General features: G+C 38.0%; 1 protein-coding gene across 10 annotated transcripts in view; it reads right to left on the bottom strand.

Annotated features, from left to right (window-relative positions):
• The window catches only part of CRPPA (CDP-L-ribitol pyrophosphorylase A), a 454696-nt gene that overhangs the window by 190586 nt on the left and 237703 nt on the right, over positions 1–26407 (bottom strand). The window contains exon 10 of one of the 10 annotated variants that reach the window (XM_061413615.1): positions 17590–22741. The exons of the other annotated variants lie outside the window; for them this stretch is intronic. Within the exon in view, the coding sequence (XP_061269599.1) occupies positions 22715–22741 (27 nt within the window). The 3' untranslated portion in view covers positions 17590–22714. Of the gene's footprint in view, positions 1–17589; positions 22742–26407 lie in introns of those variants that run through there. 10 annotated transcript variants of the gene reach the window in all.

Genomic DNA, 26407 nt, shown 5'->3' on the forward strand with positions numbered 1-26407 from the left:
TGTTAGGTCCATACCATTTCTGTCCTTTATCGAGCCCATCTCTGCATGAAATGTTCCCTTGGTATCTCTAATTTTCTTGAAGAGATCTCTAGTCTTTCCCATTCTGTTGTTTTCCTCTATTTCTTTGCATTGATCGCTGAGTAAGGCTTTCTTATCTCTTCTTGCTCTTCTTTGGAACTTTGCATTCAGAGGCTTATATATTTCTTTTTCTCCTTTGCTTTCTGCTTCTCTTTTTTCACAGCTATTTGTAAGACCTCCCCAGACAGCCATTTTGTTTTTTTGCATTTCTTTTCCATGGGGATGGTCTTGATCCCTGTCTCCTGTACAATGTCACGAACCTCATTCCATAGCTCATCAGGCACTCTGTCTATCAGATCTAGGCCCTTAAATCAATTTCTCACTTCCACTGTGTAATCATAAGGGATTTGAGAGAAACCCAAGTAAGATGGTAGGTGTTGCAAGAGGGCATCAGAGGGCAGACACACTGAAACCATACTCACAGAAAACTAGTCAATCTAATCACACTAGGACCACAGCCTTGCCTAACTCAATGAAACTAAGCCATGCCTGTGGGGCAACCCAAGACGGGCAGGTCATGGTGGAGAGGTCTGACAGCATGTGATCCACTGGAGAAGGGAATGGCAAACCACTTCAGTATTCTTGCCTTGAGGACCCCATGAACAGTATGAAAAGGCAAAATGATAGGATACTGAAACAGGAACTCCCCAGGTCAGTAGGGGCCCAATATGCTACTGGAGATCAGTGGAGAAATAACTCCACAAAGAATGATGGGATGGAGCCAAAGCAAAAACAATAACCAGCTGTGGATGTGACTGGTGATAGAAGCAAGGTCCGATGCTGTAAAGAGCAATATTGCATAGAAACCTGGAATGTCAGGTCCATGAATCAAGGCAAATTGGAAGTGGTCAAACAAGAGATGGCAAGAGTGAAAGTCGACATGTTAGGAATCAGTGAATTAAAATGGACTGGAATGGGTGAATTTAACTCAGATGACCATTATATCCACTACTGCAGGCAGGAATCCCTCAGAAGAAATGGAGTAGCCATCATGGTCAACAAAAGAGTTGGAAATACAGTACTTGGATGCAATCTCAAAAATGACAGAATGATCTCTGTTCGTTTCCAAGGCAAACCATTCAATATCACAGTAATCCAAGTCTATGCCCCAACCAGTAATGCTGAAGAAGCTGAAGTTGAACAGTTCTATGAAGACCTACAAGACCTTTTAGAACTAACACCCAAAAAAGATGTCCTTTTCATTATAGGGGGCTGGAATGCAAAAGTAGGAAGTCAAGAAACACCTGGAGAAACAGGCAAATTTGGCCTTGGAATACGGAATGAAGCAGGGCAAGGACTAATAGAGTTTTGCCAAGAAAATGCACTGGTCATAGCAAACACCCTCTTCCAACAACACAAGAGAAGACTCTACACATGGACATCACCAGATGGTCAACACCAAAATCAGATTGATTATGTTCTTTGCAGCCAAAGATGGAGAAGCTCCATACAGTCAACAAAAACAAGACCGGGAGCTGACTGTGGCTCAGATCATGAACTCCTTATTACCAAATTCAGTGTAAAGGTTAGTAAATTTTGAAAAAATACAACTGTATATCTACCATCTCCATCAAAATACAGAACATTTCCATCATCACTCTTGCCTTTTTCCACTGTTCTGATTTCTATTACAGAAAAATATAAAGTTTTGCCTGTTACAGAATTTCATATGTAAGAATTCATGCAGTGCTCTTTTGAAAATGGCTTCTATTACTTAACCATGTGTTTGAGATTCAACCATGTTGTCAAGTATATCTATAGATTTAATTTTTAACTTTTACGTTAGGTTTCTGATCACCTTGAATGTTTGTATTAAGTAAAAAGTGGAGGTTGAAGTTCACTGCTGTCTGGTAACTCTTCCCAAATGTTCTAGAACCATGTGTTGAAAAGATTTTCTTTTCCCTATAAATAACTGAGAGGTCTTTGTAAAAATCAATTCACTATGTATGTCTGTGTCTATTTTTGACTCTCTAGATACTTCAGTTCCTCTTACATCAATTTCACATAGGTTTAATTTTGTACTCTTAGGATTCTTTAAATCAGCTGGTATCAGTCATGCAATTTTATTATTTAAAAAAAAATAGTTACAGCTATTCTAAGCCCTTTGCATTTTCCATATATATTTGGAATCAGTTTTTCATTTTAAAAAATCAGTGCCTGTTGCTACTTTGATTGGGATTGTACACAATTAAAGCTCAGTTGGTAGACAACTCTTCATTTTGTCAGTCCAGGAACATGATATATATCTTCAGTTCAGTCACTCAGTTGTGTCCGACTCTTTGTGACCCCATGGACTGCAGCATTCCAAGCCTCCCTGTCCATCAACAACTCCCGGAATTTACTCAAACTCATATCCATCGAATCGGTGATGCCATCCAACCATCTCATCCTCTGACATCCCCTTCTCCTCACACATTTGATCAGGGTCTTTTCAAATGAGTCAGCTCTTTGCATCAGGTGGCCAAAGTATTTGAGTTTCACCTTCAGTATCAGTCCTTTCAATGAATATTCAGGACTGGTTTCCTTTAGGATTTACTGGTTGGATCTCCTTGCAGTCCAAGAGACTCTCAAGAGTCTTCTCCAACACCATACTTCAAAAGCATCAATTCTTCGGCGCTCAGCCTTCTTCACAGTCCAACTCTCACATCCGTACATGACTACTGGAAAAACCATAGCTTTGACTAGACGGACCTTTTTTGGCAAAGTAATATCTCTGCTTTTTAATATGCTGTCTAGGTTGGTCATAACTTTCCTTCCAAGGAGTAAGTGTCTTTTAATTTCCTGGCTGCAGTCACCATCTGCAGTGACTTTGGAGCCCAAAATCACCTTACTTACTAGGTACTAATTAATTTCTCTCAGTAATATTTTGTAATATTAAGTATAGACATCTTAAAGATTTTTCTAAACTAATATTCCTGAGGCTCTTATGTTTTATTAGTGATAGTTTAATTTTTAACTTTAGTTTCCAAGTTGTGGCCAGAATATGAATAAAATTTTTCTGTATTTTCTGTATATTTAAAATATAAAAAACAATATTCCTCCAAAGTTAATTAGCTCTTGGACTTAAAAAAATACATATTAAAAACCCATGAAATTAATATTCTACATAGCATAATGTAGAAAATGTTGCTTTACTTCTAAGGTAAATTTAACTCCAATAGATTATAATTATAATCTGGAATACACTAATTCTCTCAACCACAGAGACTCCCATAGATCAAAACTATAAACTTCATCATGATCTTAGGTCACTGCACTTACAAGCGTGGGCTTCCTGGGTGACGCTAGTGGTAAAGAACCTGCCTCCCAGTACAGGAGACACAGGTTCAATTCCTGACTTGGAAAGATCCTCAGGAGGAGGACATGGCAACTCACTCCAGTATACTTGCCTGGAGAATCCCCATAGACAGAGGAGCCTGGCGGGCTACAGTCCATGGGGTCGCAAAGAGTTGTAGATAGCAGAAGCAACTTAGTACATGCTTATCTACTTGGGAATAAATGCAATAAACACTCTAGTATAACTGCCATAATTATAAAAGATGTCAAATATCAATCTTATTTTTCAAAAAAACTTTATAAATCAGTGCAGAAGCACTGCTTTTGCAGAGGCAGGACACAGAGACTTCAAGACACAACTCTTCTGTGTGGTCCACCCCATGGTGTGAAAATGGCCAATTCATGTAGCATTTTCTTCTTCATTTATGCAGGATCCTCCCTCTTTACTCTGTTTGGAACGTAGAACTCTCCCAACCTCTTCACCACCAACACCAAACTTCTTCTCCTTCAACAAGTAGCAGTGAATATGAGTTTTCATACTTTGGGGCAGATTGATTGCAATCAGTATGTTTAAGAACCCAATCTTCAGTACCCACTTTTACTTGGGAGCGAGATTACTGGCTTGACTGCTCTCTCCCCCTTTGGACTCTCCTTTTTTCCCACGAGGTCGCTTCTATCTCCTCCCTCCCCCTTCTCTTCTCTACCCAACTCTGTGAATCTCTTTGTGTGTTCCGGACTGCAGAGAACACTTAGGGAACTGATTACTGGCTGAATCTGTCTCTCTCATTTTGATTCCCCCCTTTATCCCTCGGGCCACCTCTGTCTCCTTCCTCCCTCTTCTCTGTGTAACTCTATCAACATCTCTGAGCGGTCCAGACTGTGGAGCGCACATAAGGAAGTGATTGCTGGTTAGCTTGCTCTCTCCTCTTTTGATTCCCCTCTTCTCCTCCTGGTCACCTCTCTCTCCCTCCTCCCTCTTCTCTTCTCCATGTAACTCTGTGAACCTTTCTGGGTATCCCTCACTGTGGAGAAACTTATCATCTTTAACCTAGATGTTCTATGAACAGTGCTGTATATATGGAGAAGTATTGAGGCTACTGTAAAAATAAGACTGAAAACCAGAGGAAGGAGCCTTAAGTGCAAATCCTGAGAACATCAGAGAACTCCTGACTCCAGGGAACATTAATCGATAGGAGCTCATCAAATGACTCCATACCTACACTGAAAACAAGCACTACCCAAGGGCCAACAAGTTCCAGAGCAAGACATACCACACAAATTATCCAGCAATGCAGGAACATTGCCCTGAGCTTCAATATACAGGCTACCCAAAGTCACATCAAACCCACTGACATCTCATAACTCATTACTGGACACATCATTGCACTCCAGAGAGAAAAAATCCAGCTCCACCCACCACAACACCAACACAAGCTTCCCTAACCAGGAAACCTTGACAAGCCACCTGTACAACCCTACCCACAGCGAGGAAACTCCACATTAAAGAGAACTCCACAAACTGCCAGAATACAGAAAGGCCACCCCAAACACAGCAGTATAAACAAGATGAAGAGGCAGAGGAATACCCAGCAGGTAAAGGAATAGGATAAATGCCCACCAAACCAAACAAAAGAGGAAGAGATAGGGAATCTAACAGATAAAGAATTCCAAATAATGATAGTGAAAATGATCTAAAATCTTGAAAACAAAATGGAGTTACACATAAATAGCCTGGAGACAAGGATTGAGAAGATGCAAGAAAGGTTTAACAAGGACCTAAAAAAAATTAAAAAGTCAATATATAATGAATAATGCAATAAATGAGATCAAAAACACTCTGGAGGGAACAAACAGCAGAATAACAGAGGCAGAAGATAGGATAAGTGAGGTAGAAGATAGAGTGTTAGAAATAAATGAAAGAGAGGAAAAAATAAAAACGAATTAAAAAAAATGAGGACGATCTCAGAGACCACTGGGACAATGTCCAACACCCAACATTCAAATCATAGGAATCCCAGAAGAAGACAAAAAGAAAGACCATGAGAAAATACTTGAGGAGATAATAGTTGAAAACTTCCCTAAAATGGGGAAGGAAATAATCATCCAAGTCCAAGAAACCCAGAGAGTCCCAAACAGGAAAAACCCAAGGTGAAACACCCCAAGATACATATTAATCAAATTAACAAAGATCAAACACAAAGAAGAGATATTAAAAGCAGCAAGGGAAAAACAACAAATAATACACAAGGGGATTCTCATAAGGATAACAGCTGATCTTTCAATAGAAACTCTTCAAGCCCAGAAGGGAATGGCAAGACATACTTAAAGTGATGAAAGAAAATAACCTACAGCCCAGATTACTGTACCCAGCAAGGATCTCAAATATGAAGGAGAAATCAAAAGCTTTACAGACAAGCAAAAGCTGAGAGAGTTCAGCACCACCAAATCAGCTCTCCAACAAATGCTAAAGGATCCTCTCTAGACAGGAAACACAGAAAGGGTGTATAAACTCGAACCCAAAACAATAAAGTAAATGGCAATGGGATCATACATATCAATAATTACCTTAAATGTAAATAGGTTGAATGCCTCAACCAAAAGACAAAGACTGGCTGAATGGATACGAAAACAAGACCCCTATATATGTTGTCTATAAGAGGCCCACCTCGAAACAAGGGACACATACAAACTGAAAGTGAAGGGCTTGAAAAAGTTATTCCTTGCAAACAGAGACCAAAAAAAAGGAGTAGCAATACTCATATCAGATAAAATAGACTTTAAAACACAGGCTGTGAAAAGAGACAAAGATGGACACTACATAATGATCAAAGGATCAATCCAAGAAGAAGATATAACAATTATAAATATATATGCACCCAACATAGGAGCATTGCAATATGTAAGACAAATGCTAACAAGTATGAAAGGGGAAACTAACAATAACACATTAATAGTGGGATACTTTAATACCCCACTCACACCTATGGATAGATCAACTAAACAGAAAATTAACAAGGAAACACAAACTTTAAATGATACAATAGACCAGTTAGACCTAATTGATATCTATAGGACATTTCACCCCAATAAAATGAATTTCACCTTTTTCTCAAGCACACACGGAACCTTCTCCAGGATAGATCACTTCCTAGGCCATAAATCTAGCCTTGGTAAATTCAAAAAAATAGAAATCATTCCAAGCATCTTTTCTGACCACAATGCAGTAAGATTAGATCTCAATTACAGGAGAAAAACTATTAAAAATTCCAACATATGGAGGCTGAACAACACGCTGCTGAATAACAAATCACAGAAGAAATCAAAAGAGAAATCAAAATATGCATAGCAATGAATGAAAATGAAAATACAACAATCCAAAACCTATGGGACACTGTAAAAGCAGTGCTAAGGGGAAGGTTCATAGCAATATAGGCATACCTCAAGAAAAAAGTCAAATAAATAACCTAACTGTACATCTAAAGCAACTAGAAAATAAAGAAATGAAAAACCCCAGGGTTAGTAGAAGGAAATAAATCTTAAAAATTAGGGTAGAAATAAATGCAGAAGAAACAAAAGAGACCATAGCAAAAATCAACAAAGCCAAAAGCTGGTTGTCTGAGAGGATAAATAAAATTGACAAACCATTAACCAGACTCATCAAGAAACAAAGGGAGAAAAATCAAATAAATAAAATTAGAAATGAAAATGGAGAGATCACAACAGACAACACAGAAATACAAAGGATCATAAGAGACTACTATCAGCAATTATATGCCAATAAAATGGACAATTTGGAAGAAATGGACAAATTCTTAGAAGAGTACAACTTTCCAAAACTGAACCAGGAAGAAATAGAAAATCTTAACAGACTCATCACAAGCACGGAAATTGAAACTGTAATCAGAAATCTTCCAGCAAACAAAAGCCCAGGTCCAGACAGCTTCATAGCTGAACTCTACCAAAAATTTAGAGAAGAGCTAACACCTATTCTACTCAAACTCTTACAGAAAATTGCAGAGGAAGGTAAACTTCCAAACTCATTCTATGAGGCCACCATCACCCTAATACCAAAACCTGACAAAGAGGCCACAAAAAAAGAAAACTACAGGCCAATATCACTGATGAACATAGATGCAAAAATCCTTAACATAATTCTAGCAATCAGAATCCAACAACACATTAAAAAGATCATACATCATGACCAAGTGTGCTTTATCCCAGGGATGTAAGGATTCGTCAATATCCACAAATCAATGTAATACATCACATTAACGAATTGAAAAATAAAAGCCATATGATTATCTCAATAGATGCAGAGAAAGCCTTTGACAAAATTCAACATCCATTTATGATAAAAACTCTCCAGAAAGCAGGAATAGAAGGAACATACCTCAACATAATAAAAGCTATATATGACAAACCCACAGCAAACATTATCCTCAATGGTCAAAAATTGAAAGCATTTCCCTTAAGGTCAGGAACAAGACAAGGGTGCCCACTGTCACCACTACTATTCAACATAGTTTTGGAAGTTTTGGCCACAACAATCAGTGCAGAAAAAGAAATAAAAGGAATCCACATTGCAAAAGAAGAAGTAAAATTCTCACTGTTTGCAGATGACATGATCCTCTACATAGAAAACCCTAACGACTCCACCAGAAAATTACTAGAGCTAATCAATGAATACAGTAAAGTTGCTGGACATAAAATTAACACACAGATATCCCTTGCATTCCTATACACTAACAATGAGAAAAACAGAAAGAGAAATAAAGGAAACAATTCCATTCACCATTGCAACGAAAAGAATAAAGTACTTAGGAATATATCTACCTAAAGAAACAAAAGACCTATATATAGAAAACTATAAAACACTGGTGAAAGAAATCAAAGAGGACACTTAATAGATGGAGAAATATACCGTGTTCACGGATCAGAAGAATCAATATAGTGAAAATGAGTATACTACCCAAAGGAATCTATAGATTCAATGCAATCCTGATCAAGCTACCAATGGTATTTTTCACAGAGCTGGAACAAATAATTTCACAATTTGTACGGAAATACAAAAAACCTTGAATAGCCAAAGCAATCTTGAGAAAGAAGAATGGAACTGGAGGAATCAACCTGCCTGACTTCAGGCTCTACTACAAAGCCACAGTCATAAAGACAGTATGGTACTGGCACAAAGAGAAATATAGATCAATGGAACAAAATAGAAAGCCCAGAGATTAATCCATGCACATATGGACACTTTATCTTTGACAAAGGAGGCAAGAATATACAAATGGAGAAGAGACAATCTCTTTAACAAGTGGTGCTGGGAAAACTGGTCAACCACTTGTAAAAGAATGAAACTAGAACACCATACACAAAAATAAACTAAAACTGGATTAAAGATCTAAACGTAAGACCAGAGACTACAACTCCTAGAGGAGAACATAGGCAAAACACTCTCCGACATAAATCACATCAGGATTCTCTATGACCCACCTCCCAGAATATTGGAAATAAAAGCAAAAATAAACAAATGGGACCTAATTAAACTTAAAAGCTTTTGCACAACAAAGGAAACTATAAGCAAGGTGAAAAGACAGCCTTCACAATGGGAGAAAATAATACCAAATGAAGCAACTGACAAAGAATTAATCTCAAAAATATACAAGCAACTCCGGCAGCTCAATTCCAGAAAAATAAATGACCCAATCAAAAAATGGGCCAAAGAACTAAACAGACATCTCTCCAAACAAGACATACAGAGGGCTAATGAACACATGAAAAGATGCTCAACATCACTCATTATCAGAGAAATGCAAATCAAGACCACAATGAGGTACCATCTCATGCCAGTCAGAATGGCTGCGATCCAGAAGTCTACTAACAATAAATGCTGGAGAGGGTGTGGAGAAAAGGGAACCCTCTCACACTTCTGGTGGGGATGCAAACTAGTACAGACACTATGGAGAACAGTGTGGAGATTCCTTAAAAAACTGGAAATAGAACTGCCATATGACCCAGCAATCCCACTGCTGGGCATACACACTGAGGAAACCAGAATTGAAAGAGACACGTGTACCCCAATGTTCATCACAGCACTGTTTATAATAGCCAGGACATGGAAGCAACCTAGATGTCCACCAGCAGATAAATGGATAAAAAAGATGTGGTACATATACACAATGGAGTATTACTCAGCCATTAAAAAGAATACATTTGAATCCGTTCTAATGAGGTGGATGAAACTGGAGCCTATTATACAGAGTGAAGTAAGCCAGAAAGAAAAACACCAATACAGTATACTAACACATATATATGGAATTTAGAATGACGATAACAATAACCCTGTAAGTGAGACAGCAAAAGAGACACAGATGTACAGAACAGTCTTTTGGACTCTGTGAGAGAGGGCGAGGGTGGGATGATTTGGGAGAATGGCATTGAAACATATATATTATCATATGTGAAATGAATCACCAGTCCAGGTTTGATGCATGATACAGGATGCTCGGGGCTGGTGCACTGGGATGACCCAGAGGGATGGGATGGGAGGGAGGTGGGAGGGGGGTTCAGGATGGGGAACACGAGTACACCCGTGGTGGATTCATGTCGATGTATGGCCAAACCAATACAATACTGTAAAGTAATTAGCCTCCAATTAAATAAATTTATTATTAAAAAAAAAAACTATAAATCAGTGCAGAAGCACTGATTTTGCAGAGGGCAGGACACAGAGACCTCAAGGCACAACTCCTCTGTGTGCTCCACCCCATCATGTGAAAATGGCCGATTTATGTAGCATTTTCTTATTCACTTATGCAGGATCCTCCCTCCCTACTCTGTCTGGAACTTAGAACTCTCCTAACCTCTTTACCACCAACACCAAACTTCTCCTTCAATAAGTAGCAGTGAATGTGCGTTTTCATACTTTGGGGCTGACTGATTTCAATAAAACTGAAATTTATCAATGGCAAAATTTACCAGGAGCAGGCAAGTTAAGCCTTAATAATAGAATCAAACACCTGTTCATCTATGTTATATATATATATATATATATATATATATATATGCGAGCAGATGAAGAGCCACAGTGACAGAAGGCAACAAACTGGCCTTTACATCACATTGGGAATTTACCTGGAAGAAATCTAATTTAGGCCTTTCACACTATGTTGTAAAGCAGAGAGGACTGTTAACCTACATCTTTACTGTCCAGACACAACACTATTGTCCTGAGATACACAACACAGAATTTTCACTAAGTGGATGAAATAGGACACTTTCATCTCTGACTCCTTCTAGAATATGGAGACCCCTGTGTCCAAGTAAGAACATAGGGGCTCATTGGAGAGCTTCTCTGTACATATCACTCTACTCTGCCCCCAAAGACATTTTACACACATACATACTTTTGTTAATGATGAATTTCCAAGCTCCCTTAACCATGTCTATCCACATCCTTTTTGCCTCCTAACCTTTCCCTAAGTTTGATGATGAGGCTTCTGACAAAGTAGCACATTGTGGAATTAAAAGCTCTCTGTCAACACAAACATAAAAGTCTTATCAGAAAAGAAAAAATTCTATAGGAAATTTTTCTCTACCTAGAACAAGCTAGGTGAAGGAAAACACTAACTGGATTTACTTTTTATTTTGCTGCGGTTTTCATGAAGAAGCTTTTGTTTCTCTGTGTGTGTTTAATTGAGTTGCAAGAGTATAAGGTATACTTTCCCTTAAGGTCAAGATAAAGAGGATCCTACAGATAAGATGACCAGATAGAACAAGAATCAGTGGTCTGATCCACCTTAATACTGAGAAACTTGTGCAAACTCAGAAACTCTGCTCTGTGAGTTTAAGACCTTTCTTGCTCTGTGAGTTTAAGACCACTTTTGTTTTCTTTCTTGTGTTTTGGTGGAGGGGTAGAGGGTCTTAAAGTATGGCATCTTTTCTAGGGATGTTGTTAGGGAGGTGGCATCTGGGAATCAGTGGGATGAGAGACTGGAAAAGAGACTTTGCAGTCTGAAACATCTACCCAGATCATTCTGATGGGGTGGGTTTCTGCACCAGCACTGTGATTACCCCACCCCACAAAGACTCATGGGGGCAAATTATTAAAAAAAAAAAAAAAAAAGGCATGAAAAACACTGTTTACAATGTTCTTCATAATATACAATTAGAAGTCCAACCCAAAACAAAGTAAGCTACCAATGATCCCTAGAAGCAAAGTTAAGCAGATAATGAAGGTGAATGCTATTACAGAAACAGTGTTCTGGCTCCCTAGCGCTCTCTGGAATGTACGCCCACTAAGCCAACTCTGTCAGTGAAACACAGCAAGCACCTAAGAACAATTCTTTCTGGAACCAAGTATTTCCATAGAGACTTTGTTTGCTTGTTTTAACAGGGTTAATTTTTAACCTAACTTCAACTTTTATTCTGTTTCTTTGCAAACTTCAGTTTTTCAAATACAGCCCCACCTGCAGCTGATCAAGGCAGCCCAGCTCAGGAAACTATCTAGGTCTCAGTGATGCCACAGCCACTGTCTGATGCAATTGCACTGAGAGGGACACTTCCCAGAAGTGCAGAGAATGGCCTCAGCTGAGGAGTAGTCGTCAAAGTTGCTCAGTTGTGCCTGACTCTTTGCAACCCCATGGTCTATATGGTCCATGGAATTCTCCAGACCAGAATACTGGAGTCGGTAGCTGTTCCGTTCTCCAGGAGATCTTCCCAACCCAGGGATCGAACCCAGGTCTCCCGCATTGTGGGCAGATTCTTTACCAGCCGAGCCACAAGGGAAGCTCAGCTTACCCCATTTAAAATGATGCAGACCAAGTCCTGGGAAGTCTTTAACTTCATTCCAGACAGGAGTTAGGACTGAGAAAGTACAGTGATACTGAGACGGGAAGGGGCCAGGGCACAACCTTTAAAAGAATGGCACTGCTGTTGAGGATGCAACATAAACTGGTTAGAAATAACTAGGTCCAAGATGGAAGAGCACTGACTTCCACTAGACCTTGACCTCCTTATACACTCTTTGTAATATACTGGCATATGCTAAATGACACACCAGTGCCATGTCACCAATGCCACGACAGTTCCAAGTGTTAGTCACTCAGTTGTGTCTGACTCTTTGTTCTGTCCATGGAATTCTCCGAGCAAAAATAACTGGAGTGGGTAGCCATTCTCTTCTCCAGGGAATCTTCCCAACCCAGGGATCAAACATGGGTCTACTGCATTGCAGACAGATTCTTTACCATCTGAACCATCTGAGCCACCAGGGAAGTTTATGACAGTTCCAAAACTGACCATAAAAAGACAAAAAGTGGGTGGTGGCCCAATTCCTGGAAATCTCCTCTCCTTCACCCAAAATAGCTGGAATATTCCTCCCACTCATTAGCCTATATAATTAACCACCCCTATAAAAACTGACTACCCCATACCCTGGGGCCTCTTGTGCCTCTCTTGCCTTCTGAGATGACCCACAATCTCTCTTTGGAGTATCTCCCTGAATAATCATTCTTTCACTTTACTATGGCTCACTCTTGAATTCCTTCCTGCACAAAGCCAAGGACCAAGATTTGACGGCCATAACCTTGGACGTGACCTGGGAGGTGACCATTGTCTCATGTCCCACTTTTTTCCCTGCAACAATATAATAGAGCGAGGGCTCTACTATAAAAAGCTTCTTCCCTCCAGAGGACTTTTTTCTCAGGCAATGTCTTCGGGCTCTGCTCTGCATGCCCCCTCCTACCCTTGCACATCCATTCTTGTCATTCCATGGATACAGACTATTCACTTGGCCTGCATAGCTTGCCCTTCACTCCTCTGTAAAAACTAAAGACGAAGTCTGGTCCTGGGTTTCCAAGACACCCAAGCAAGGATTCCTTTGGTTCATATGCCATTCTCAAGGAAAGACCTGCCAAGCTTCGTGGTCTGCAACATTTCATCCCTAAACAGTCAAGAAGTGAAGGCTGGAGCATAGAGTAACCTGAACAAGAATATCAACTACTTAATCAGAAGTCCACTGAATGTTAATAATTTAACATTTTGGACAGCGTGTATGGAATTTTTTTTTTTTTTAATTTAAGAATCTCTTCTACAAAAGTCTCACTGAGTAGGTGAACACTATGGTGCATTTGAAGTCCAAATTCAGTTCAGCTACTTATTAGCTTATGGTATAGGGGAGTTAAAGTCTGTGGGCCTGGGATTTCTCACCAGTGTACGGTGGAACTAGTACCACCCACATCACGAGACTCTTCTGAAGTTTCAACAAGAGTGTATATGAATGTGCCTAGCACATGCAGTGCTTAGAAAGTATAACCCTCTTTCCATACTACCTGAATGGTTAATTTTAACAAATGCCCTTCGTTTTGCAGATTTGATTACATAGACACGGACAGTAGAAACTAAAAAAAAAAAATATATATATATATATATATATATATATATATAAAGAGAGTTCATGGAGTTATTTTAGGCTGAGAAAAGAAATGCTGTAGGTACAATCAATATAAAAGCAGAGGTATTTTCCAAAAGAACATGAAAGACTGAATTTTAAAAATGCAGAGTCTCAAACCTGAATATTTGCAAAGAATTCTAGAAGTAAGTCATAGTTTAAAAAAAAAAAAAAAAGAGTTATCTTTACTGATCACGGAAGAAGATCTGTTCCTATCACATCAAACTTTCTGGTGACAGGAAAGCAGACATCACTCAGTTTCACCTTCTGGGAACAGCAAAGACAGTGATCACAGAGATGACTCAGAGCTTTGCTGCCATCTTCACAGTAACAAGTCTCTTCATAACCTAATGATACATGTTATTTTAAGACACAAAGTATGCCAACCCTGCTAAGTACTCAAATGCTGACAGTCATGTTTTAGTGAAAGACAATAGCACTTTGTTCATCTGATAACTGTTGGGAAAACCCCTTAAAAAAAAGCAAAATCCTACCCAGGTCGAACAGAATAAGGTAAACATGATCAATGTGACACGCCCACATCATGAATACACCACTGTGAATCCGAGGACAATTTCAGGTACAGAAAGGAAAACCTAGTTATGAAACCCGATCACACACCTGAGAAGAGCAGACGCTACTGGCAGGGCAGTGGATGGGGACCAGGCAGGAGGCTGGTGCAGCGGCAGCAGGCTTCCCACTGGGCACTACAGTTTAAGTTTAAAACCATGAGAATTCGCTTTTTCTCAAAAAAAGTCAAAATGTAAACACAAATCTACAAACCTTGGCATCGTCTCATACGCAAAAAAACTGAGCCTTCAATTCAGCTTAGTCATCTCCTTCATTCCTTTAGATGTCAAACTTTCTAGTTTCTACTGTAAAATTAGGGGCTTTTTTCTTTTGAATTTTGTACAGTATAAAGTTATGAGAACTGCAGAACTCTTGGCACATAAAGACAGTGTACAAATCTCTGTACTAAGAGATGATAAAATTCTAGCACGACTTCTAGCAGGAAAAAAAAAAAAACACTGCCAGTAGAACATACCATTGTTACAGTCAATACAAGGGGATAAGCCCCCGATCTCCTTAACCCTTCCCCACTTCCTCATTCTCCCTTTAAAAGGCCGAGTTACCTAAACACAAATTGATTGGAACTCATTTGCTCCTCCTAGTATTCAGTCAGTAGTTACTGAAAAAAATCTGTTTTCATAGCTTAAGCTAGTGTCTGGCATTTTTAAAAAAATCTTTGATAGCAGTGCCTTTGATATGTATAAAGAATATGTCCAAAGACCCTAATTAATTCTTACAACCTTGTTTAGCATCATAGCACAAAATTGTCCCAGTTAAATGAATTAGAATAAAAGTAGTAAAATATTTAATTGATGCCCTTAAGTCTTCCAACAATTCTATAAACACACATACACCATTTGAGTCTAAGTTGGAAACCTTCAGAATGAGCCAAGAAAAACAAAGAAAACATTAAACCTGTAAACACACACTAAAATTATTTTTGTATCACCATTAAAATTCAATTTCCATGGAGAATTTGTGTTGTTTTTCCACTATTTGTATGGTTTTTGCTTTTATATTATTTGTACTTGTTTCCTGAGTATATACTCAGAACATGAAGTTTTTAAACTTCAGGAAAGGTTTTTTTCTTACCTTGTGTCTTTGCACTGACTAGAGAATTCATTAATGTAGATCCATTAATGGTGTTTCTGGTATCCAGATTTTGTTAGTTTCACAATCTAACAAACAATCAGACATTTCACTCTAATTTATTCTAAAACCATCACCTTAAGATTTCTCAATTCCAAAAGAAATGCCTTTCCTTCTGTGGGCATTGCTACTTTTCTACAAATTTCTGCTACCTCAGATGAGTTCCTGTGCAAGGAGCAAACTGCTATGCTTTAGTACTTACTAAGGGGCATATTTCTCATCACCATAGTTACTCAAATGAATGCCTCTGCATAACTACAAACTGTTAAGGGTTAAGGATGTTGAAAAGCATTCTCTCACACTAGAAATTGGAAACGTTACATATATATATATATATAATTTATAATTAAATTTAAATGTATATATAATTTATATATAAATATATATATAAACGTATATATTTACCTCAAGACCAGTGTTCAAACACAGGAATAGCTAAATTTGCAATAGATATCTAGAAATACTATGAACACAATCTGCATTAAATATTTTCTGCATGGCATTCATATCCTTACAAATTCAAAACACTTATGGAATTCAAGAACAATCTGAAGCCTAAAGATTCAATTAACAATGTAAGTTGATGCCTAATTCGATTTCTGCACACCATTAATCAAGATGCAGCTACCTTATATCTTAAGATGTCTTATAAGTCCATTAAAATTTTTCTGCAAAAATTTTGCAAAAGCAAAATCACAAGGTTTTTTCCAAAATGTAAATATCACATACATTTAAATGCCTAACATTGTGAAAGATTAATAAATTGGCATGTCATCAATTCCCTTAAGCAATAAAGCAGGTACCTAACAGACAATGACTGTTCACACAGCAGTGTGGTGAGAAAGCTTGCAGAAACCTGAAACAGAAACATCTAGAACAAAGATATAAAAAGCCATTATTGCTTAACAGAGCACTTTATTGCTGAACTCTTTCAACTCAAAAGGAATTGCATTCTTGGTTTTTAATTTCTGCTTTTAATTGTACAAACGAACTTATTTACAAAACAGAAATAGAATCACAAATGTAAAATATAAACTTTAAGTTACCAGAGGGGAAAAGGATGGGAGGTGGATAAACTGGGGGGCTGAGATTGATACATACACATTACCATATATAAAATAGATAACTAATAAGAATCCACTGTCTATCACAAGGAACTCTACTCAATACTCTGTAATTGCTTATATGGGAAAAGAACCTAAAAAAGAGTGAATATATGTATTTGTATAACTGATTCACTTTGCTGTATAGCAGACACTAACACAACATTGTAAATCAACTAAACTCGAGTAAAAAATAAATTTTAAAAATCTTTTATATTTTTCTATACATTCTTATCTCAATATTTTTGAGCTACTTCTCACAATGGCCCACATTAAAAACTGTATTAGAACCTATTAGAACCTGGGTCTCCTGCATTGCAGGCAGATTCTGTACCAACTGAGCCACCAGGGAAACCCTTGGCTTAAACAGTAAATATTTCTCACAGTTTTGGAGGCTGCAAAGTCCAAGATCAAAATGCAGGTAGATCCAGTGTTTGGTGGGAATCCGCTTCCTGGTTTGAAGATTGCTATCTTTTTCTTCTGTCCTCTTGTGTTACAGAATATAAGGGCACTAATCCCATTTATGAGAGCTCTACCCTCATGATCTACTACTTATCTATCTCTGAATACCATTACACTGTGTTGGGATTTCAACATATGATTTAGCAGGGACACAAACACTAAGTCCATAACATGAACAGTTAATAATCTATCATTTGGACCTGTCCAGCATCTGTTTCTCATGTTGTGGGGGAACTGTTACCACAATTTTCTTTAGGGAATGCATGCAACCCTAGTTTGGGTGAGCTAACCTGGCATCAAAGGTAAGCAACTTAATTCTTAACTCTATGGTTAACAGAATGAACATTCACATGTGCCAAAGGAATTGCATCAGAAAATAAAGACACGTTTTACAAATGAGCTTGATAAAAATAAGAGCCAAGACTTTTGGTGAAAAAACTGGGATACAGACATTTTCTTTCCATGGAGTTTACTAAACTTATAGAATATAGAACTACAACAGCTGGTGCTTATGTTTTATACTATTCAGAAAACCACGTGAGAATAAAGACTTAAATTATTGGGTATATACTGAACTGGAGAAGAGACAGCCAAGAAAGAGAAAGAGACAATGCCCCTTTGAGCATCTGGGGTCCTATAAAACATAAAGCTGGGATCCTGGGTTTTCAGCTATATTGTTAAATCGGAATTGTGCTATTTTCTGACATTTGCAATTAAAATTTCCCAACTGATAGGCCAATTAGTTTCCCAATTAATTCAACTGGCTTAAAAATTCCTGGTGTCTAAATCTCCCTCCAGTAAATTTAGTTGAAACTGACATAAATGCTACATTTTCTTTAAGTTTTGAAATGATCATAAAATTTGTTCAGGAATCAAAATACTGAAATCTATACATTAACATAAAACTACATAAAGTAGATTTGCACACATTTATTAAGACAGCATATCTGTCTTAATAAGCAGAGACATTACTCTGTCAACAAAGGTCGGTCTAGTCAAGGCTATGGTTTTTCCAGTAGTCATCTATGGATGTGCGAGTTGGACTATAAAGAAAGCTGAGCACCAAAGAATTGATGCTTTTGAACTGTGGTGTTGGAGAAGACTCTTGAGAGTCCCTTGGACTGCAAGGAGATCCAACGAGTCCATTCTAAAGGAGATCAATCCTGGGTGTTCACTGGAAGGACTGATGAAGCTGAAACTCCAATACTTCGGCCACCTCATACGAAGAGCTGAATCATTTGACTCTGATACTGGGAAAGATTGAGAGCAGGAGGAGAAGGGGACAACAGAGGATGAGATGGTTGAATGGCATCACCGACTCAATGGACATGAGTTTGGGTGAACTCTGAGAGTTGAGGATGGACAGGGAGGCCTGGCATTCTGCGGTTCATTGGGTCGCAAAGAGTCAGACACAACTGAGCAATTGAACTGAACTGATTAATAGATAATATATGTCAGAGACAAAAAAAATCACTATTTTCAAATTTTCAACATAACTAAAAAAACTGACAGAATCAATTCACATATTTCTGTTATATAACAAACTATGGCAAGTGTACATTTCCTTTCTAGCTCATCAAAAATTCTCAATTTATTTACCTAAGTTACAACTTTATAATTTACAAAGATTTCATAGTCTATAGTTTCCTTTTTCAAATAAAAATCTTAATGAATTTGGTATTCTGACTAAAAACGTTCATGTTTCCCATCTAAAATAAAAGTACTGGACATTATTCAAGACATTTGAATTGAGACAAAGGGGAATCTAAATCAAATTCATATCCAAATAATATAAACCAACTGAAACTCTGATCAAGAAGGCTAGAAACTAGCAGTGATTTAGCCACCATATCTGAGTCAAACTTTGGATGCTTGATGAGGCAATTACAGAATTCTAAAATTTCCATTTAAGCACTTAGAGTTAAATAAAATGTCCTGGAGAGAAAAATTCCCTGTCTTTCTTCAGTTCAGTTCAGTTCAGTTCAGTCGTTCAGTCATGTCCAACTCTTTGCGACCCCATGAATCGCAGCACGCCAGGCCTCCCTGTCCATCACCAACTCCTGGAGTTCACCCAAACTCATGTCCATCGAGTCAGTGATGCCATCCAACCATCTCATCCTCTGTCATCCCCTTCTCCTCCTGCCCCAAATCCCTCCCAGCATCAGGGTCTTTTCCAATGAGTCAACTCTTCGCATGAGGTGGCCAAAGTACTGGAGTTTCAGCTATAGCATCATTCCTTCCAAAGAAATCCCAGGGCTGATCTCCTTCAGAATGGACTGGCTGGATCTCCTTGCAGTCCAAGGGACTCTCAAGAGTCTTCTCCAACACCACAGTTCAAAAGTATCAATTCTTCGGCACTCAGCTTTCTTCACAGTCCAACTCTCACATCCATACATGACCACTGGAAAAACCATAGCCTTGACTAGACGGACCTTTTTTGGCAAAGTAATGTCTCTGCTTTTGAATATGCTATCTAGGTTGGTCATAACTTTCCTCCCAAGGAGTAAGCGTCTTTTAATTTCATGGCTGCAGTCACCATCTGCAGGGATTTTGGAGCCCAAAAAAATAAAGTCTGACACCATTTCCGCTGTTTCCCCATCTATTTCCCAGGAAGTGATGGGACCGGATGCCATGATCTTAGTTATCTGAATGTTGAGCTTTAAGCCAACTTTTTCACTCTCCTCCTTCACTTTCATTAAGAGGCTTTTGAGTTCCTCTTCACTTTCTGCCATAAGGGTGGTGTCGTCTGCATATCTGAGGTTATTGAGATTTCTCCCAGCAATCTTGATTCCAGCTTGTGCTTCTTCCAGCCCAGCGTTTCTCATGATGTACTCTGCATATAAGTTAAATAAGCAGGGTGACAATATATAGCCTTTACATACTCCTTTTCCTTTTTGGAACCAGTCTGTTGTTCCATGTCCAGTTCTAACTGTTGCTTCCTGACCTGCATATAGGTTTTTCAAGAGGCAGGTCAAGTGGTCTGGTATCCCCATCTCTTTTAGAACTATAGAAGCTATAGTAGTAGAAACAAATATATTAATTTCTTTCAGTTTTCTAAAACATTTTTAAAAATTATAACTTGGTAAGCTTTTTGCTGTTTTACTGATTTTTTTTTTTTAACATCAGGAAATTTACTATTCTTAATGGTGTAGACAAGAAAGCTCTCCCTCGTTTTACCATAGCACATACGTTTTTTAATGAAGTTCCAAAGATACACTAGCTGAAAAGATATGTAATCTCCAGTGTAATATATAAGGTTTTAGAAGTACAGGCTTTCACAGAATCAGCCTTGCTGGTAGCAAAAGGCGTGGGTAGCTGTTTTTCATTACTTACTTTCATGAATTCACCACAAGGGCCACATTTGCTATTGCTAAGCTAACCATTGGGAAACATACCTTTGGAAATAATTAAGCTCTAAAAACCTGAAGTTATGCATTTATAACATCCAATTAACTTGCTATAGTTTCTTCAGTAAAACCTCTCCCTGAGGGGGAAGGTCAGGTCTCAGCCATCATCTGACTTTCTCAAGATGCTTTACAAAGGCCCCTGCACACACTTAAAAACAAAGACAAGGTCTTAAAACACTCAGCAAAAATCTGAGGAAAGGTAGGAAACGTTCCAGAAAAGGAAATGGCAACCCACTCCAGTATTCTTGCCTGGAGAATCCCATGGACAGAAAAGCCTTGAGGGTTACAATCTGGGGGGTTGCAAAGAGTCAGGTATGACTGAAGTGACTGATCACACACGCAGGAAATGTTCACTTGCAATTTACTTAACTTGAGAAAGCATATTTGTAAAGAAAACTCATGTTCTTGTGACAGTGTGGCAAAGCTAGATGATCCTTTAGTTTATGAGAAAAACAGTAACTACAAAGTAAGAAAATAACAGAGGTTTTTTAAATTATACTGACCAGGTCATTTGATGAAAACTATTAAGCCTCTTCCCAGTCATTTACCTGGTTATTTTTAGGGTAAGTACAAGCCTTCATTATTGAAATTGCTATCAAGTTTCAGAAATGTTGGCCATTGTGTGTTTTAACTGTTACTCTATGATCAGTATGTATTTTTTTTAATTTTTGTAACATTTCCATCTAAAAAAATTAGATTTAGGGATCATGTGTATTCTTTCATGGGTCAGACCTGAGAATTCAATAACTAGATTTTTAGCAATTTCCTATCCAGGTTTTTAGCCTATTTCTTCTCATGAAGGTCAAAAAAGCCTAATAATGTTGTGTTACTGCTGGACTTTTCTTAACAGAGAAGAGACCACCCGTCCTGAAGAGCCTAAATCCTTTAATCGCATCAAAACATCTTAAATATGAAGTCAAAAACTTAATGCAGGGATAAGAGGATTAAGATGGTGAAGTATATGGCACAATCATTGTAAACCCTAGTGTGTGTGTGTGTGTGTGTGTGTGTGTGTGTATACTGAGCAAAACTTAACTATTCCTATTTAAAATTCAAAACTAAACATATTAAGTCAAAATCAAAGATATCTAACCATGATGTATGGCAGAAACCAATACAACATTGTAAAGCAACTATCCTCCAATTAAAAATAATTTAAAAAAAGAAAAAAACCTAGGCATTAAAAAAAAAAAAAAAAGTATCTATGTAGCAGGCAAGCAAGAAATGGCCTGACTTTTCACATGAAAGTAACTTGAAATATATAGCATAATATAGATGCATTAGAAAACCACAAATCTCTACATTTATACATTTAAATCATTTTACCTATAACTTGGTATGTAGTTAAATACAGCTGATATCTTTTCCAAGCAGTATATTCTCACTAGAGAATCAATTTTTTTAATTGACTTTATTAGCAAGAATAGAGCATAAGGTTGGCTCAAACCTATAAACTAAATATAAGGACATATCAGTAACTGCTATATAAATTACTTTAGTGGTCTCTGTTTTAATACATTCCAAATTGCCCCAATTTCAATTTGCAAGCCTATGAATAGAAATTAAATTTCCTTTCTTTGAATATTTTTAATGAAAAAGCCTTTATGGTAAACAATAAAAAAGTAAAGCATGTTTCCTATAATAAACATTAAATTTTTGTGTTCCTGAATCCTCTTCTAAAAAGCTTATCTGTGGCGTAGTTATGAAACATTATGATTCAGAAGCTTTTAGGCCACAGGTACACATGGAGAATTGTATTTTTATAAAGGAAGTAGAGTAAAAATGCAAAAGATTAAAATATATTTTTTTAGCTGAAAAAAATGGTAAATCATCTGTGGTACTACTGAACACTCTTTCCTTATATTCTTGCTGATGCAGAATTTCAGCACAGTACAGTGATTAGAAACATGCAAAATATAAACAATGGCCAGAGCCTAATAATCATCATGAATGATGTCTTTGTAAAACATCTGTGTTTTTTCTGTCCATTAAAATGCAGATCCCAAAGAGTGATTGTAGATATGTTTGTTATTAAACCAACTCATCTAATAGCATTACTATATAATTGCCATTATGCACTCAGTAAGAGAAAGTTGAAGCTTAATTAAAATATATTTCCTTACCAGTTGTCAAAGGTGAATAATGAGATGGATGGAAAACTAATAAACTTCACTGTTTTCCATACACAAATCTTTATGCCAAACATTACTCATATCTTCCTGTCAATGGAGAAGGTCTCTCTGTATTTCCTTAGTGATCATAATAAATAAGGTTGATAGGATTCTCAGAGACAATAAACACACGTTTATTTACAAACTATTGTAAATTTACAAACTGTTATCTTTGCTAAATCCTGATGGTTTAGGGCAGAAAATAAGGAATTTACATAAAACTAACTCTCATTCCTGGAACACTGTCCTTGGGTAGTTCCAGATTTTGGAACTGTTACCCTTAATCTAAATGGCATGCAATATCTAATAGTCAATAAGCCCCTAATATTTCTAAGTATTCCGATTTATTGCCATTGGCTTAGAATTTTAAATCTTAATTATCTTGACTTTCCATTTCTTCTTTCTCGTTTCCCTTCCCACCCTGCTTGATGTTTCCAAGACCCCTAGCATGCACATCGTGTTCTCTACTTGATTCAGTTAAACATTTCAATTTTAGAGTTCTTTGCACAGCTGCTTCTGCAGTTTGGATAATTAGTGTTTCATAAAATGAAAATAAACAGAGAAAGATACCTCCCTCCCTCTAATGTTCTTTAAAGAAATTCTACATAAAAACTGCTGTGATATATATATATATATATATATACACACACATACATACGTATATCAGTGACCACTATCTACTGGTTTCCATGCCCTGTGTTGTCACCTCATCTGCCTGTGGGCAAAATCTTGTCATTTGCTTCCAATGAACAGAATACAAGGAAAACTGGCAGGATGTCTCTTGGCGATAATGTTACAGAAGACTGTGACTGCGGTCTTGATTCTCTGACTGCTCTGCTATTGTAAAATGCTCTGTGAACAGGCCCCCATGACAAGGAATAGAGGCAGGCCTTCAACCATGAGCTTGTGAAGAAGTGAAACCTCAGTGCCATAGCACAGAGAAACTGATTCCTTCCAACAGCTAGCTAAGTGAGCTAGGAAGAGGATCATTCTCAGTGGAGCCCTGAAAAAGGCGCTGACCCAGAGAACCACAGAGACTGTGAGATAATCTATGTAGTCTAAGCAACTAATTAAAGTGAAAGTTGCTCGGTCATGTCCGACTCTTTGCAACCCCATGGACTATACAGTCCATGGAATTCTCCACGCCAAAATACTGGAGTGGGTAGCCTTTCCCTTCTCCAGGGGATCTTCCCAACCCAGGGATTGAACCCAGGTCTCCCACATTAGGCAGATTCTTTACCAGCTGACCCACAAGGAAAGCCCTTAAGCAACTAATTTCTGGGGTAATTTGTTATGCAGTAACAGCCAGCTAATACACTGTGCAAAGGATTTACTTCATTAAGAATTTTCCATGGCCATTTTCATGCACAATGGTGCTTCTTTCATTCACAAAAATTAAGTGGAGATCTGCAGCAGAAGTTTGAATCTAATAATCCATTTCATTTAGATATATCTAAGTAAAATAGGTTACTGCTGCTCTCTCTAATGACTTGGCCAAGTAAGCTAACCAAACTCCTTGAAGATAGCTTCAGTTTTTCAAACGTGCAATTTTGAAAAGACATTATCTTTTATAACCTTATTTTCCCAAAGAATGACTAAAGCTAAACAATAAAAGCCAAAACAATTTTGAAAGTGAAGAATATTTAGTCTCATCAACACTCCCACATCAAAAAGCCTGATTGCTCTGAACAGGATATTACAGGTTTCTGGAAACAGATCTGGTGCTGCTTCTTTTCTGTACATGCCATACGATTTGATGGCCTGGATAGAAATGTGAGTTTTGCAAAGAATTCACAGTTGAAGTCCAAGTAATTTCTCACTTCAGAACTTCAGGGAATAGAGTTTTAAGCCTAATCTCTCCAAAGATTTTCATTAAAAAAACAAAACAAAACTGTGTTCAGCTACTTGATAGCACACACCTATTTGTTCTCCAAGTGATCACACAGACTTGAAACTCTGAGGACAGAAGAGCAAATGGGGCGCATCTGAGAGGGAAAGACTGATGTCAATTGTGTCCTACCAATTAAGGTCTTTCATAAAGGCATCTGAGAGCATTTGAACCTGTTTATATAGTTCTTAATGTTTCATTTGGAATTTCCTTAAAGTTATTACAAAGTGATTCATTGTCAAGAATGTTCTCTGGATGTCCGTTAAAATAGATCCAAAACCTTCAAAACCCAGACAACAGAGAAAGAATAGGATTTCTTAACTCATCAAGTAGAGAGATCTGGCTTATGCCTTGGACACAAGATCAGTTTACACATCTTTATCTAATTTACCGTTTTGCCAAACAACTTTCACCATTTCACATCCTATTTTTGGAAGTTTATAAAAAGCTCCTCATAAGTCTTTTACAAATAATTTTTCTTTAAAAAACAAAAAATTACAGAACTGCTTTGGTAACTTTCTTCCCTTTTTATGTGTCTCTCAGAGCTCTTGTTATTCTTGTAAGAGAAGCTGTTGTTGTAGTTGTTGGAAGAGAAGAAACAGTTGTATTCAGGAGCAGACAGAAGATACAATGAACGTGAAAAATGTTAATCACTCAGCCATGTCCAACTCTTTGTAAACCCATGGATCGTAGCTCTGCCCATGGAGTTCTCCAAGCAAGAATACTGCAGTGAGTTGCCATCCCCCTCTCCAGGGATCTTCCCAACCCAAGGATCAAACCTCTGTCTCCTGCATTGCTGGCAGGCTGTTTACCATCTGAGCCACCAGGGAAGCCCAGAAGATAGAGGGGCTCTCCTAGTTTACCCCCTGACCTCTCCAAGACTTGTTTTCTATAGGTCTGTCTGACGTAGTCCCTTCCCCCATCTTATGAAAATACCAAGCCAAATTAATGCTTCCCAAAGTCCAATTTCCCACTGTATCAAATGCAGTGGAATGCCAGTTCAAAGGAGAAGAAAGGAGACAGAAGATAATGAACAGACTAACATGGCACACACTCCCTTTCTTGCTAACATGCTTTACATTTCCTTAACCTTTCTCTGATGGATGTTAATTCCTTCCCTGTTACGGACTGAATCTTTGTGTCCCTCCCCCAGATTCATATGTTGAAATCTGAACTCCTTTATGATGCTTTAGGAAGTGAGATGTTGGATTAACTCATTAGAGTCCTTGTCAATAGAACAGGGCTTTTAGAGGCCTCACCCTGTCCCTGCCATGTGAGCACCCAACAAGAAAATATTGCTTAGCCTCCAGGAAAGGAATCCTGAGAACTCAAACATGCTGGTGCCTTGATCTCAGACTTCCAGCCTCCAATCTGCAGTAGCAGCAGACAGACTAAGACATCACCTTTGTCATCTACTTCACTGGGGTATCTAACCAAAAAACAGAGAGAGAGAGAGAACAGTTCCCGCTCTAAACTAGAATAAAACATATGAACAATAATGAGTAAGCCTCAGTAAAATAAGGGAAATAATAGTATAGTGAAGCTTACAGTCTGCAGGGAGAGGACAGAAAACCCAGGCCCAGTTCCCGCGTTGCTCTGTGTCAGACTGAGAGATGGTCAACATATAACCTGATGCAGCCCGCACGCCTCTAGTGTGTCCACTTTCTCATCCAACAAAGGCTTTAATGCAGAAGTTCTGACTGCATTTGTAAAAGTGCATTTCACAAATGGAGAATCCAAAGCCTAGGAAGCTTACACATGTGTGCTAAGTCACTCAGTCGTGCCCAACCCTTTGCAACCCCATGCATGGGGTTCCAATCCTCTGTCCATGGGATTCTCCAGGCTAGAATACTGGA

Source organism: Bos javanicus, chromosome 4 (assembly GCF_032452875.1).
Source record: "Bos javanicus breed banteng chromosome 4, ARS-OSU_banteng_1.0, whole genome shotgun sequence".
Lineage (NCBI taxonomy): Eukaryota > Metazoa > Chordata > Mammalia > Artiodactyla > Bovidae > Bos > Bos javanicus.